At 39.5% G+C, this 14,269-nt stretch overlaps 1 protein-coding gene across 2 annotated transcripts in view; it reads right to left on the reverse strand.

Moving 5' to 3' along the window:
* cnksr1 (connector enhancer of kinase suppressor of Ras 1) overlaps positions 1-14,269 on the reverse strand; it is a 29,831-nt gene that overhangs the window by 2,533 nt on the left and 13,029 nt on the right. For both annotated transcript variants that reach the window (XM_061793905.1, XM_061793906.1), the window contains exons 5-20: positions 10,663-10,707; positions 10,472-10,591; positions 9,218-9,277; positions 7,966-8,031; positions 6,797-6,925; positions 6,450-6,559; positions 4,064-4,191; positions 3,752-3,927; positions 3,641-3,674; positions 3,380-3,555; positions 2,769-2,842; positions 2,604-2,675; positions 2,295-2,365; positions 1,149-1,210; positions 991-1,078; positions 739-920 (exon numbers count right to left, since the gene is read on the reverse strand). In XM_061793905.1, coding sequence (XP_061649889.1) covers positions 739-920; positions 991-1,078; positions 1,149-1,210; positions 2,295-2,365; positions 2,604-2,675; positions 2,769-2,842; positions 3,380-3,555; positions 3,641-3,674; positions 3,752-3,927; positions 4,064-4,191; positions 6,450-6,559; positions 6,797-6,925; positions 7,966-8,031; positions 9,218-9,277; positions 10,472-10,591; positions 10,663-10,707 — 1,593 coding nt within the window. The remainder of the gene's footprint in view (positions 1-738; positions 921-990; positions 1,079-1,148; positions 1,211-2,294; positions 2,366-2,603; positions 2,676-2,768; positions 2,843-3,379; positions 3,556-3,640; positions 3,675-3,751; positions 3,928-4,063; positions 4,192-6,449; positions 6,560-6,796; positions 6,926-7,965; positions 8,032-9,217; positions 9,278-10,471; positions 10,592-10,662; positions 10,708-14,269) is intronic.

Raw genomic sequence — 14,269 nt, forward strand, 5'->3', positions numbered from 1 at the left:
CCTACAACAATTAGTGTCCTCGTTTCTCAAATACTTACTGAGTGTTGTTAAAATGAAAAGTGGTGTAACACAGTGGTAAACATGCTCCTGTCCCAGGTTTTTGGGAATGTGTTGCCGGCATCAAATTCAAAATGAGGGAATATTTGTAGAAAAAAAAGGAATTACATTCATCAGTTTGAATATTTAACATCTTGTCTTTGTAGTGTATTCAATTGAATATAGGTTGAAAATGACAAATCGTATTCTTTTTTTGTACGTTTTACACAACATCCCAACTTCGTTGGAATTGGGGTTCCGAGAAAAGATCTACTCTTTCATTTGATTGGGACGGTGCTTAATTTGTCACAGAACTATTTTCCAAGGGTCTCGAAAGATCAGTCAAAATGCTCTAAAACGGATGGCAGGGAATGAGTTAATTTTGTATTTCTCTGTATGGTCTAACCTCGGATTTCCCTGCCTGTGCTGTACTGAGAAATATAGCATGCATATACTGTAGCTCAAGTTATTGCAGCTTAGTTGAAACCATCTTTTACTTCTTTAGACAGCAACTTAGTTCAGACTAAAACAACGGTACCTCTGCTGTGAAGTAGTCAACTCCATTGTGCTTCTATCACTTCCAGACACAATTCATCAACAATCATTTCCAATAAACTTACTGTACTGAATGGTTAAATGAACTTGGAGGGCGAAACCAGGCCTTCAAAGCACTGGTTTGATGCCCCCATCACCCACACTCACCTTCAGGGTGCTCTGTAGGGCGCGGAGCGTGTGCACTTTCTCGTTGATGATGGGGTTCTTGTTGCGCCGGATGAACGACCTCCTGAAGTGGTCGTGCGTAAACGGTTGCTCGTGGCCCATCAGGGACACGCCTCCTTCCTTGATGTTGTTCAACATCTTGCCCATCTCGTCTTCTGGGATGACTGAAACAACCACACATTAAGTTTAGTCAACATTAGTCAGGAGCAGAAGTGACTCAAAGGATACCCATACCTTTGCTGCCCCCTGTTGAAGGACTTGGCAAAGCCACCTTAATATTGGTCATGCGCTTGGGGCGAGGCAAGGTGCTGGACTGCACTTTCTGTCACAGATCATCAACACCTGTTAAGACTAATTGTTTATAAATAATGTGTTTACTTTTGTGCACTGACCTTATTTCTCCTGCGGGGTGAAGGGGAGCCCTCATTCTCCGATTCTGTCTCACTGTAACACTCTGTGATTAAAAAACAATAATAATACATGTGCAGTCAAGTATTTTACCAGAATTTAATGTAAATTGTTGCATCTGAAATGGATGTAGCACAAAACGTAGGACTTGAGTGTGAGAGATCAGTTATGTCTCGGGAAAAAACTATCCAATAACACTTATATGGGCAGAACTTTTTATGTTTTTTTTATGTCAGCTTTTTACTCTTTGGAATGCAATTCCAAACTAAATTCACCTTTTTAGACACAAATTTTTTTTTAGGAATGCAAGTTAATAACTATCATTTGACAACTTAATCAGGAAATAATATCCAGGTAATAATCACATGCAGAGCTCGACAGACCTGTCATTAAAAAAAAGAACATTTCAGTGAGATCTCAGCGTTTAACAATTTTGAACAGGAATAACGAATTGTTCTGCTTCTGGAATGCAAGTAAATAACTCTTAATATGACAATCCAGAAATAATAATGTGCTTTACTACTTTTTGTAAAACAGAAAGGATAACAATAACAATGCTATTCAAGCAACAAAAATATCATTTGGGTTAATGAGCTTCTACATACTGGTATACTAACCATTGCACAAATGATGTTATCAATTTTGAATTAAATGCTCTACAACGTCATCCATCCATCCATCCATTTTCTGAGCCGCTTCTCCTCACTAGGGTCGCAGGCGTGCTGGAGCTTATTCCAGTTATCATCGGGCAGGAGGCGGGGTACACCCTGAACCGGTTGCCAGCCAATCGCAGGGCACATACAAACAAACAACCATTCACACTCACAGTCACACCTACGGGCAATTTAGAGTCGTCAATTAACCTAGCATGCATGTTTTTGAGATGTGGGAGGAAACCAGAGTTCCCGGAGAAAACCCGCGCAGGCACGGGGAGAACGTGCAAACTCCACATAGGCGGGGCCGGGAATTGAACCCCAGTCCTCAGAACTGTGAGGCAGACGCTCTAACCAGTCGGCCGGGAATTGAACCCCAGTCCTCAGAACTGTGAGGCAGACGCTCTAACCAGTCGACCACCGTGCCGCCCTCTACAACGTCATTTAAAATAAATATTTTATTAAGCGTGACGGTACCTTCTTCACTGTCTGGGCCTGGGCTCAGCTTTTTGTGCTTCTGAATGGCTGTGATGAGGCAGTTAATCCACCTATAGAAAATAACATTTTTTTAAAATTGTACCCAGTGAAAAACAAGTTCCTACTCACGGTGTCATTTTTTTACTAATTCACAAAAAATGGCATAAATGTGCTAGGCATGATGGGCGTCGTGTGTAAAATTAACTGCAGGGGGCAGTGTAGACTAACATTTAAGAGCTGACGCCTTTGACTAAAAAAAAAAAAAAAAAAAAAAGATATATTGTCAAATAAATTGTGGGCCCAACTTACTTGCTCATGTCGCTGACATTATCGGCTGCGAAGAAGAAGTTTTGAAATCGCTGATGGCACATTTTGAAAACACTTTGGAACAACAACAAGAACAATCACATGGAGAAGAATTAGAATTAATCACATTGAGGAAACACTGAACTAAACAAACATGTTTGTCCTTACTATTTCCTCTTGTGCTCGCCAGCGCTCTCTATGTTGTAACTGGCAACGTTGACCAAACCCTCCGCCTTCTCATCCTGAATAAAAGAGAATGTAAAGATGAGTCAAAATGGATGTTTTGGACAGCAGCACCTATAATATTGAAACCAAAATGTTAAAGTATGATAATGAAGCTCAGATTTCTTTAATTTTAGAAATTTTTTCCCATGGAAAATAGAAATAATCCATGGCCACCAGAACACCTTCATTAAATGAAAAGTCAACCTCAATATAAAGTAAATTTTAATTCTTAACTGTCATTGTATAAAAAATTAAAAAAAACAATAATAAAGACTGATTGTATCTCATTATTAAATCCACTAGTAAGCTTTATATATAGCATGTATGTTGATTGACTTTAAAACTGGTCAAGTTGAACTGCAACAATACAAGAGGGTAAAACATCCATAATTCATTTTCTATACCACTTGTCCTTCAATAGGGTCCAGGTAGTCACTGGACTGGATGCTGCCAATCCGCGGGGCACTAAAACATTTAGGTGCAACCGCAACGAGATTTCAACTTTAGAAGTTCCGCAGCACATGACTATCTCTTTTCTCCCGATTGATTCGCACCTGTTGGCTGGTGTACCAGTAGAGGGACGGCCCCTTGAGGACGAACCAGAAGCGTTGCCACTTCTGGGCAATGAAGACGCTGCTCTCCTTCCTCTTCTTCCACAACCAGCCGTCGCAGTCGGGCAGCACCAGCTCTCGGCAGGACACGCGGCGTCGACTGAGGGACATCGTCATTCCTGGGATGAGATGAAATGAATGATCAATTTAAGTGATGTAAGCGGCTAGGAAACGATTGTAGTCTGGTATCTTCTCAAGACGGACCTTTGGTAGAACTCTTCTTTGTCTCTTGGTGTCCCTGAGAATAAACCAGAAATTGACGCAGTAGCCCAACATCTGTTAGCTTGATTCAAACATCTGGTGTTGTCTTCTTACCGTATGGCCCACCATTTCAGGACAGGAACTGACACTTGCTCTCTCCTGGTTAAATGCCTGCAGTGAAGAACCTCTATAGAATTCGAAGGGTGAAACGCTTCTTGGTGACGACGTCGTGTCTCTTCTCCGGGTGAGGCCCGGGGAAAGTCTCGAACCAGCCAAACTTTCAAACTGTCCTGGAAAATGCAAATGGAGGGATGTTACCCTAGACATTTTGTGGCCAACTTGGAGAACATCAGAAAGGATCCAAGGGATTAACGTATAAAGAAATGACAACTGGAGGACTTGGAAGAAGGTTCCTAGTGTACCTACCTGAGACTGACAGTGACGATGCAGCGCCTTGCGGAGTGAGCCTGCCTTCGAGCTCCTTGTCGACAGACAGCTCTGACTCCTCCTGTCCCATAGGCTCTTCAATCACCTCTGGCCCTTGAACGGCTCTCCTGCACAGCAAAATGTACACAAACAAACCTTAAAAGACATCAAAGATAGTGTAGTGCTACTCAACGCTGGTTAAAGAGGTAGAAAATGGATGGATGGATGACCTCAAAGGCCAATGATGCATTAATCTGTTGGTTTTTAAATTTAATTCATTAGTATTGCATCTGCGTTTGAGATGTCCTTTTGTTGGGGGGGTCCTTCAATGCACTTTCACTTTCCGCTTCTCGCCAGATGCAACAACTAATAATAGACTTTGTAATAATTTGCCAGTAATCCCTAACATTTACTATTGTTTTTAAATAAGTGCTAGTGCGCATATTTGTTTGTCCATGTGTGATGTCACGTCAGTTTGTGCTAGCATGTTATTTAGGGTAGTATAACAACTAATTCTATCGATGAGGCACATGTGAAGGTGGTTTGTTTCTATCAGATACTGTAGTTTAACTACTAAATAGTTGTTTATGTAACATGGGCTCACAACTGCGTACAAGCTAGATGCATGGTGTTGGTACTTTATGATCCTTTCTATTTGAAGCGCTGTGCTGCCATCTAGTGGCATCTCTACGCAATACAATACAAAACCCTTTTAGGGAGGTCCTCAATCATTCGCAGATTTTCGCTATTCGCTCCAGGGCTCGGTCCCTATACCTCACGAACAGCAAGGGTTCATGTTACAGTCTGGATTGGTCGCCAATTAATCACATGGCACACATACAACAGCAACAGACAACCATTAACTGCATGGATTCATCGCCAGTCAATTGCAAGGGAGAAATGGAGACAATCACTCATTCCACCTTAAATTGGTCACCAGACAATCCCATGACACACATACAGACAAATTTTCACTTCACCCTGGATCGATCGACAGTCAACCTTAGAGCACAGATACAGACAACAGTTCATTACACCAAGTATCTGCTGTTGGTTAATTGCAGGGTACACATAGAGACTGATAATCATTCACTTAAGATAGAGATGACCATTCACTACACCCTGCATTGGGTCAAATGCAGGGCACACATACAGAGAACTGTTCACTGTACCCTGGAATTGGTCAAAATCATCAATAAAGAGTTTTCGAAATAATTAATAAAGAGTTTTAGAAAATGAAATGCCGAACTTTGCTCAGGGGTAAAGTTAACATGCTGTTCTTGCAGAAAGATTATTCCTCGCCTGGATGCTTCATCCCTCCTACTACATCCATTTATCAGGGACCATCTGTTCTTCATCACCTCTCACCGTCTCCTCTAGCCATCTCCATCACTCTCTTTCCTCCTTTCGGAAACATTTCTTTTCCCTCCTCGTCGGAATATTTTCTTTGTGTATCGCAAACTCCCTCAACTATTTATCTTCTTACTCATGTCTTCCTGTCCTCTCGCTCCCCGTCAGTCGTGGCCCGTAGGTGTGCAGGGTGGAATTTATGGCATTTGCACTCTTATTTAACATACTAAGTCCTCGCAGATTAATGAGGTTAAAGTGTTCCTAGGAGGTTCTAATACTAGCCTGCACTGTCTGCGAGCTGACATAGCTGCGCTATAAAAACAACAAGTAGCATACACCTAGAAGCCAGCTGACTCAAATAGCTACTCACAACATAGCGTAGCTTTGTAATAAACAATTAGATGGCTAGTAACTTAATTAGCTGGCTAGTCATTTAGCTTGGTAAGTAGTGTTTTTTTAAATTATTTTTTTGTTTAACAACATTGCACCCAAATTGTAGGACAGTGCACCCCCACATATTCACCGGTCACCATTCGCCAATTTGCGGATCAGCCGTTATTGCTTTGGCGCCATCTTGGGGCCAAGTAACTATGTTGATGTGGGGGGGAGGAGCTTCATAGCCTTGTCTAGTTGAAGGCCATAGCCAAAGCCTTGTCTAGTAGAAAAATGTGCTTACCGCCATCCTGTGGCATCAATAGGCAATTACAAACCTTTTTCAGTAGTCCTCAATTTCTCGCGGCAGATGTTTTTTTTCATTCCGATTGAAGATCTCAGGTCAACTGTTTACATGTGAGGTGATCTATTCTGATCTGTTGTATACATGTGCACTACATTTAATCGGAACAGCCGTTTTGTTTATTTTCCACAGTAGTAGGTTTGTTTTTTTTAAACATTCATTAAAGCAACAGCTTGATAAAAACAAGTTAGAAGTAGTTCAAAACAAGTTCTTCATCGCACACAAGGTTTTGGTTGGAAGCCGCCATAATGCTAATTAGTTAATTACCTTTATCAAAAACAAGTATCATTTAGAGGTTACCTGAAAGACAGTGACCGGACAGAAGCTGCTACCCTCTCAAATATGGAGTGCCTCGAATTGTCCTCTTCCCCCTCTTCTTCCGAACTCTCCTCTTTGTAGTAGTCCTCCTCCTTTGGACAGGACAGGGTTATCAGCACAAACACAAACGTGAGCTGTGTGTGAATGTTTGTTACTGATACAGAATCTTGACGTAACCATCATGACAGTGCAGTTAGTGACAGAAATCTAAATGGGAATTTCCTAGGCTGGACACTACTGTTTGTGTAGGGCTTGCGTATTTTAAGTGCAGCGACAAAATGAATTTGCAGCATAACTGAATGATTAGCGTGGTTGAGTCCTTGAATGACCTGCAAAGAGAAGAAGTGCTGGCCCGGACTTCTGCGACACAGCGAGCCGGAAGACCTTTTTAGGACCAGAGTGACGCCGCTGGGATTCTCCCGTAACTTCTTCACGAGGTTAGCCCTGCTCCAGCCCACCTAATGTAATAACAAAACACACACACAAACACAAGTGTGGTGACACAGCGATTCTGCAATAACGTATCAGAGCAGTAACTGAAGACTGAATTTGACACAGAATTCAGCGAAAGCAGGATATTTCTGTGTGCTCTCTCACATGGTGACAGTGCATCCTGCAATTACGACGTCACCATCTGGTGGAAAAATGGTGTCTACTACAGAAGATCCAAAATTCATTCGCCCTTGACTTTTACACAGAATGCAGCAGAAGCAGGATATTGCTTATGTCTGGTGTCAACTTCACACCCGTGTCGCGGACAACTATAATACCACCTCAGAAGGCGAAAAATTACCGGGTAGACTCCCCATGGAAATCAGGCGGAAAAGTTGGATTTATTACAAGCAGTAGCCTCTTTAGCACAGATATCCCATATTGCCGCATCAGAGCAGAAACACAACATACAGAATTGATCCACTTTTAGGATTTACACAGAACCCAACGAAAAAAAACTTCTATTGCAGACCGTAGCTTCTTTTACACAGAACATGAGAGCCGTAACAGAAGATCAGGAATTTATCTACCCTAGGCGGAATATTTTTGGCTAGGCAATCGGAGTTTCATAGGATTAAATATGTCCATGTGTTTTGTTTTTACTTGTTATTAAAGTTAAGGGAAGGGCACTTTTTTTCCTGCGTGCAACGTGACTGACTTTTGCATTTTGTTTTTGTCATTTGTCATTACAGTTCAGACTGAGTGTTTTAATATAACAACTTTTTCTTTCTCACACTTGTATAACAGTTAAGAATGTTAAAAAGTGTGATATGCATCTGTGACTTATTACACTCCACATTATGTCTTTTTGGTTATTCATTCGTCATTAAGACTGAGCGTGTTATTGTTTTTAGATTTTTACTAACAGCAGTGGTTAATTCTTTTTTACGCTCTTATCACAGTAAAGAATGTTTTAAGTGTCATTTTAAACAGTGCCTGAACACATTAGGTTTTATGATCGATTGTTTCTCTTTTAGTGTTTGTATTTCCTATGGACAAAACTCACCACAATCTGGTTGTTGACTTTGATCACTTCATCTCCAGCTAAGATCTTTGCAACATCATTTGAAGGCTAAAGAATGATAAAAAAAAAAAAATAATAAATAAGGGCACATAAGGACAACATAAGTGGCACGAGGGCATAGTAGAGAAAGTTGCAGAGTGGGGAGACATGATATAACTCATTGTTTTCTGATCCGACACCAGACGGTAAAAATTAAATATCACAAAACAGTTCATCACAGTTTAGCTCGTAATATAATGAATTGAGACACTACATATATTATATCTTATACATTCATGAATTCACCTTGTAAACCAAAACAATGGGCCCACACAACTCCAAGCCGTATTTAAAAAGGTCAAATTGTGATAAATATATGAGATATTTTTTGTTATAGTTGTTGACCTTCACCCACAGAGAGATCCAGCTGTCCTTGTACCAGCTGATGATCACTACCCCCAGCCCTCAATCACTCGCCTGTTTAATTTACTGGCTCAATTAGCTTTGGTTTGCTCTGAAAACAAATCCACAGATTGTCCCTGATTTGGATCACTTTCTATCAAAATTAGCAACCGCTCGTAGAGATTAATAAAGAGATGGAACCAGAGTGCAAAGCTCTCCATTGTGATGCAGAGTGTAAAGTCGAAACTTAACAATTGAAAACTACGTATCGCATATCTGGCTTTTATGTCGCTGATCTCTGTATGTGGGGCCCTCTTGGAATCCCTGTGTTTATCATCATTCTTCTGAAAAAGGAATCACCTTTTGGGGGTCTCAACATTCCCAAAAACGCACCAATTTTTAAGCACACGTATCCTGGTAAAATGTATTTATTTTTCAGATTCTGAATAAGAATCCCCAAGACAGTTTAGCAATGCTAAAATGATAAGCATTTTTGTCTTGATGCCAGTGATTCTAAAAGTGTGGTACGTTTACGTCAGCAACTCTCTCCCGTTGACAAACCTTCCGCTGTCCGTGATCAAAAAGGTTTCTTTTTGTTGTATTTAGTTTCTTTACAGCGGTTAACTTTAAGTTATTATACCACATTGTACAAATGTAGATTCAACAGTAAATAAAGTGAATGTTGACAGTGTATAACACATTTATTTAAGTTTGTGCTTCCACTTGGCTCTGTGGAAAGAGGCAAGCTCATGCCAAAATTCATCTTTTTGTGTTAGAAGTTGAAATGAATGAGAATTGAAGGTTTTTAAAGATTGTTGTTATGGTGTGGTATAAGTTGCTGAGACAATCTGACCTCTGCTGCCGTTCCGGTCACGTAGTGGTTACTGGAGCCAATGGATGTTATCTCAATGCCCTGAGACAGACAAAGACAATGAAGGAGAAAATAAAACTCGCACGCACACACGCAGACTGGTAAACAAAGATGGAGCACTCAAAACAAACAACGCACATGCAGGAACATTGTTCTTTCATCGCTGTGTGAAATATCGATGTCTGTCTCCAGATGTATTGACAGCTGGCTCGGTAATTAGCCATGAGCTTGCGCTGATTTAGTACATTCAGCCATAAGAGCAAACTCATCTCACCCTGGGGACACAATCGATATGTTTCACATGGCTACACAAAGCAGATTTACACTCATTGCCAAATTTTTCAGACTGTTTTGCCACTAAAAGAGCACTCTTTATCACAGAAATGAAACATTTTTAAAAATGTGCTTACTTTTGTACATTGCATGAAAATCACAATAATAAGTAATTTCATCCATCCATCCATCCATTTTCTGAGCCGCTTCTCCTCACTAGGGTCGCGGGCGTGCTGGAGCCTATCCCAGCTATCATCGGGCAGGTGGCGGAGTACACCCTGAACTGGTTGCCAGCCAATCGCAGGGCACATATAAACAAACAACCATTTGCACTCACTTACTACAATTTTAGTACCCATTCATCTCTATTTTAGTCATAGAAAGCTAATAATTTATCTCCAAGAGAAAACGAAGAAAATTTGTCAATATTACTCTATATTCCAATTCCTTGTGAGAAGCTGCTGCCAAATAAATAAATGTCTGTTTGTGAAACTGAGTAAAATTAACAGATTCTATGTGTCTACATCAAAGTTTTTTGTCATATGTTTTTTTTTTTTTTTTTTAAAGAGCGGAATGTCTGAATATGTATGATGCAGATTACAAAGAGCAATCAGGAGTGTTATTATGATCATGCAGTAGGAAAGCCTGTCACTTAGTGAGAAGGGAAGGAAAGTGAACTGAATGGGATTCAGAAAATGATGCAGGAGTAAGATGCTGAAAGAGGCAAATGAGCGAAAAGGAGGTAAAATCGCTGCTTTTAGTGCATCAGGTGAAGCACAGTGTATTGTTCATCAGGTTTCATAAGACATGAGTGAGAGAAAAGAAGCAGACGATGACATAAACTAATGTTGAAAGCACATAAAAAAGATTTAGGAGTGAGGAGAAATAAATAAGTTTGGTGTGTTTAAAGGTCAGCATGATGGAAAACTTCACATGGGCACAAATAATAATATTAAAAATTACCAGCTGATCTCCTGGTGAAGCGGGCACCAGGTCAACGCTCTCCAGCTGCGTGGTGTTGGTGAGTAGAGCCTCTGGGCTGCAGGTCAGGATCTCGTCGCACACTACCACCAATTGACGGCACTTTTCACACAAAAAATACCATGTAATGATAAAAAAGTGGGATAAAATAGGACACATTTGAAGCAACTTACCACAGAGATGATGTCCTTCTCCTTCTCGTAGACACTTGTACGTTTCTGTTGGATGGGTAAAAGGTCACACGGTCAATGTGTGTGTCGTACAATGTTGCTGACTGATATTGGTAGTGTCTTGCGGAAATAGGGCAATCTCACTAAAAAAAAAAAGAAAAAAAAGTCATTTCCTGTTCACCCCATGAATCAGTCACAACTGGTTTTATTACTGAAGCCTACGGACAGGGCTATAGTTGGTGCATAATACAATGCTGTCTTGAGATACCAGTTTAATTCATTCAAATATGATCTGTGATATTCAAAATTCGGTATTCACAGATTTTTTTGTGGGGAACCGATCCTCTGTTATTTGTTTAATAACATTACTGCAATGGCACCATCTGGTGGCATCTTGGTGCTCAGGAAGCAATTTGAAGTGCGTTTAGGAGTTTCATTGAAATAAGATTTGTCTTTGCTGCTATTTTTGGTATCTATAGACATATCCACTCCCCCCCAAAGAACATGTTTTTCATGTTATTATTATTATGTGTGTAGAATGAAAAGTGAAAAAGACGTTTATTCCATTTTGGAATAAAGCTGTTAACAACAAAAGGTGTATTAATTATACATGTACAAACGTATACAGTATATGTAAACAGCCACTCACTTTCAAGAGCACTGCCTAAAAGTTGCTTTTGGATGGACAATGAGATCGAAAACATGAGAGGAGAAGGATGGCTGTTTACACAACACAGACCACTCAATGGATAGACGCCCAAGTGCAACACCACCCCTTTACTAAGCTCTTTCGCAAGCCCCTAATGAAATGTTGATCATATGAAGGTTTGTGAAGGGCAACTAATCTCTGTGAAATTGCAACAAACCATCCACAGTAGCAGGATTTTTTATTTTATTTTTTTTTTTAAACTAATTACAAACTGTGATAGGAGCTATGACAGCCAGAGATACTTGTCTCTTTTTTTTTCCCAGCATTTCAACACTGAACATTCACACCTGAGACTGAAGATTATGCTGGTTTGTTTTTCCTCTCACATCACATCCACCACAAGAGGAAATGAGATGACTATGGCCACAGGTTCACTAGAAAATAATGTTGTTCTCACATAGACAGTGACCATAACTAATGAGAGCCAGCAGCAAGTTTCCACGTTGCAAATTTTTTTTTTCCACTGGGAGACTGCAACACACACAACTCAAGGTTTAACAATAAAACACGTCTCAGAGTGAGACTAGCAATACCAAGGCCCAAAAGCCCCCCTTTCAAGTCCAGCCAATAAATGGCTCCAAGCAAATCAATCACATTACACCAAAACGACACAATGGTACCCATTTTAATCGAGTTTGGAGTAGGGTTCTACTTAACAATAGTGTGGCTTGCTGTACCAGAGAAGGTGCTACATTATACTATATATATATATATATGTATATATATATATATATATATATATATATATATATATATATATTTTTTTTTTTTTTTTTTTTTACATTAATTTAGTGGGAAATGGTGCAAAAAATTCAGTTTGACTAATTTACAAGACGATAAACCATTGTTCATTCTTCAAGGCATACCAAAAAGCGGTAATGCAAAGTAACTAATATATTAGTCCAAAGGAACACATATTTGTCATATTTAAAAAAAATAAATAAATAAATAAAAAAAAAAGTCAAGGCATTGTCTTTCATGTCATTCAAATTATTTGTTTTGAAAAATGCAACCATCATTTTTTAAATGTAATATTTAAAAAAAACTTTTATAGTAATTATAATCTACTGGTATTTTAGTATTAAATAATTGTAAATGAAAAAATGAAATGAAGTCAATACAACAAAACAAATGTTAAAAATGTTGACTAATTTAAATATTTTAAAAATATGTTTCACTCAAACATATGCAATTCCCATGGCATAAAAGCCTCAATCTTTACCTTTTCGTATTTACTATATGTATGCATGCTAATTTGCTGTCTGTCACTTACAAATAAATAAAGCAAAGAACTGTCTATGAGTAGTGATGAACTCCTTGCCCGAAGCTGCTGTAAGAAACAAGAAACCCTTTGGAGGTGAATTTAGAAACGATTTTCTTCATCAAGGTCTCCTCTGATGTTGTGTTTAAAGGACCGACTATTTGAGTGGATATAAAGACAAGGTATTGTGTTATGTTGGGTTAGTAGCACAGTGTGTCCGCGCATGTGTATGTGTGTCTATGTATGCCTTTGGTCCAAAGCTGATCTATCTGTGGTTGTCAAGGAAACAAAGTCAAGAAAAGAAAATAAGGCAACACAAAAATAAGGCAACGCAAAAGACAAAACGCTTAATTTAAGGTTCAAATATGCAAAAACACTCGCCATATATTGATTTTTTTTTCTTGCTTTACAGTCCATCAAATATGCAAAAACACTCGCCATATATTGATTTTTTTTTCTTGCTTTACAGTCCAAAACAGTGTCATAAACCTCTCTTCTGTCTCCCGAAACAAGTTTACATTCATCAAATGTTTTGTATTTGCCAGCAGGTCAACAGCCAGCTATAAAAAGACTCGTGCTTGCACCAGCTTCTCATTTTTCCGCATGACTGTTTTACTTAACCTCTCTAAAGATTACAGAATTCCACTTTTAAAGCTTGAATGAATCATTTAAAAAAATATTCATATAACATCCAAGAGCTGAACTTTGTCCCCAGGCTCACCTTAGTTTGAAAGTATAATACACTTTAAAAGCCATCATGGTACATACAAATGAATGGGCATGAATTCATTTGTAATTATAATTTTTTTTTTCTGTGGCACCTTATCCAAGTTTTTGTGCTCTTTCTGGAACTCCCCAAGACGCCATAAAATGTAGCCAAAGCTGACAAAAAGAAAAGATAAAACATTCACACTCACATTCGCACCTATGGTCAATTTAGAGTCTTCAATTAATCTAACGTTAATGTTTTCGGAATGGGGGGGGGGGGGGGGGGGGGGTAGCCGGCGTACCTGCAGAAAATCATCAAATCACACTATCAGATCCACATTGCGTTAAATGTAAAGCCTCCAATTAAACTTTTGAGCCAACATTCAGTTTCATAGTTCACAAACCCTTCAACCTTGGTTGTGCTTTTCCTTACTGGCTGAACTATTTAAACGTAGTCTGAGCTCAAACCACAGCAGGCTCGAGAGACGGCTTACGTGGAACAAACACCAGCTGACTTCCTAACGCGGTGGCCCTCAGGCTGATGGAAGGCAACACAACACACATACTCGACTAAACAGGAAATAAGAGTCCTTTCTTTGGTGTCAAGCATGAGAAGCAGCTCTCCTGAGAGCCGTGACTGATAAAATGCTGTGCTACTGATGTGACTGATGTGTTTGTAACGCTTATCGGAACACACGCGCCAGCTGTAATGTGACTCACTCACACAGACAAGACATGCTACAAGTACATGTGTGTGGATGTGAATGAACACACACTTGCTGCACTCTTACAATGCAGCGATGACAGCTACAAGAACTCATGAGATTAATCCCGTCTGTCGTTGCAATGACGTCAACATGCAACCTTGATGAAGAGCTGTGAGTGTAGCATGATTTTTCAATAATCAATTATATAATAAAATGGTGCCTTGA

Source organism: Phyllopteryx taeniolatus, chromosome 13, assembly GCF_024500385.1.
Source record: "Phyllopteryx taeniolatus isolate TA_2022b chromosome 13, UOR_Ptae_1.2, whole genome shotgun sequence".
In the NCBI taxonomy this organism is placed as follows: Eukaryota; Metazoa; Chordata; class Actinopteri; order Syngnathiformes; family Syngnathidae; genus Phyllopteryx; species Phyllopteryx taeniolatus.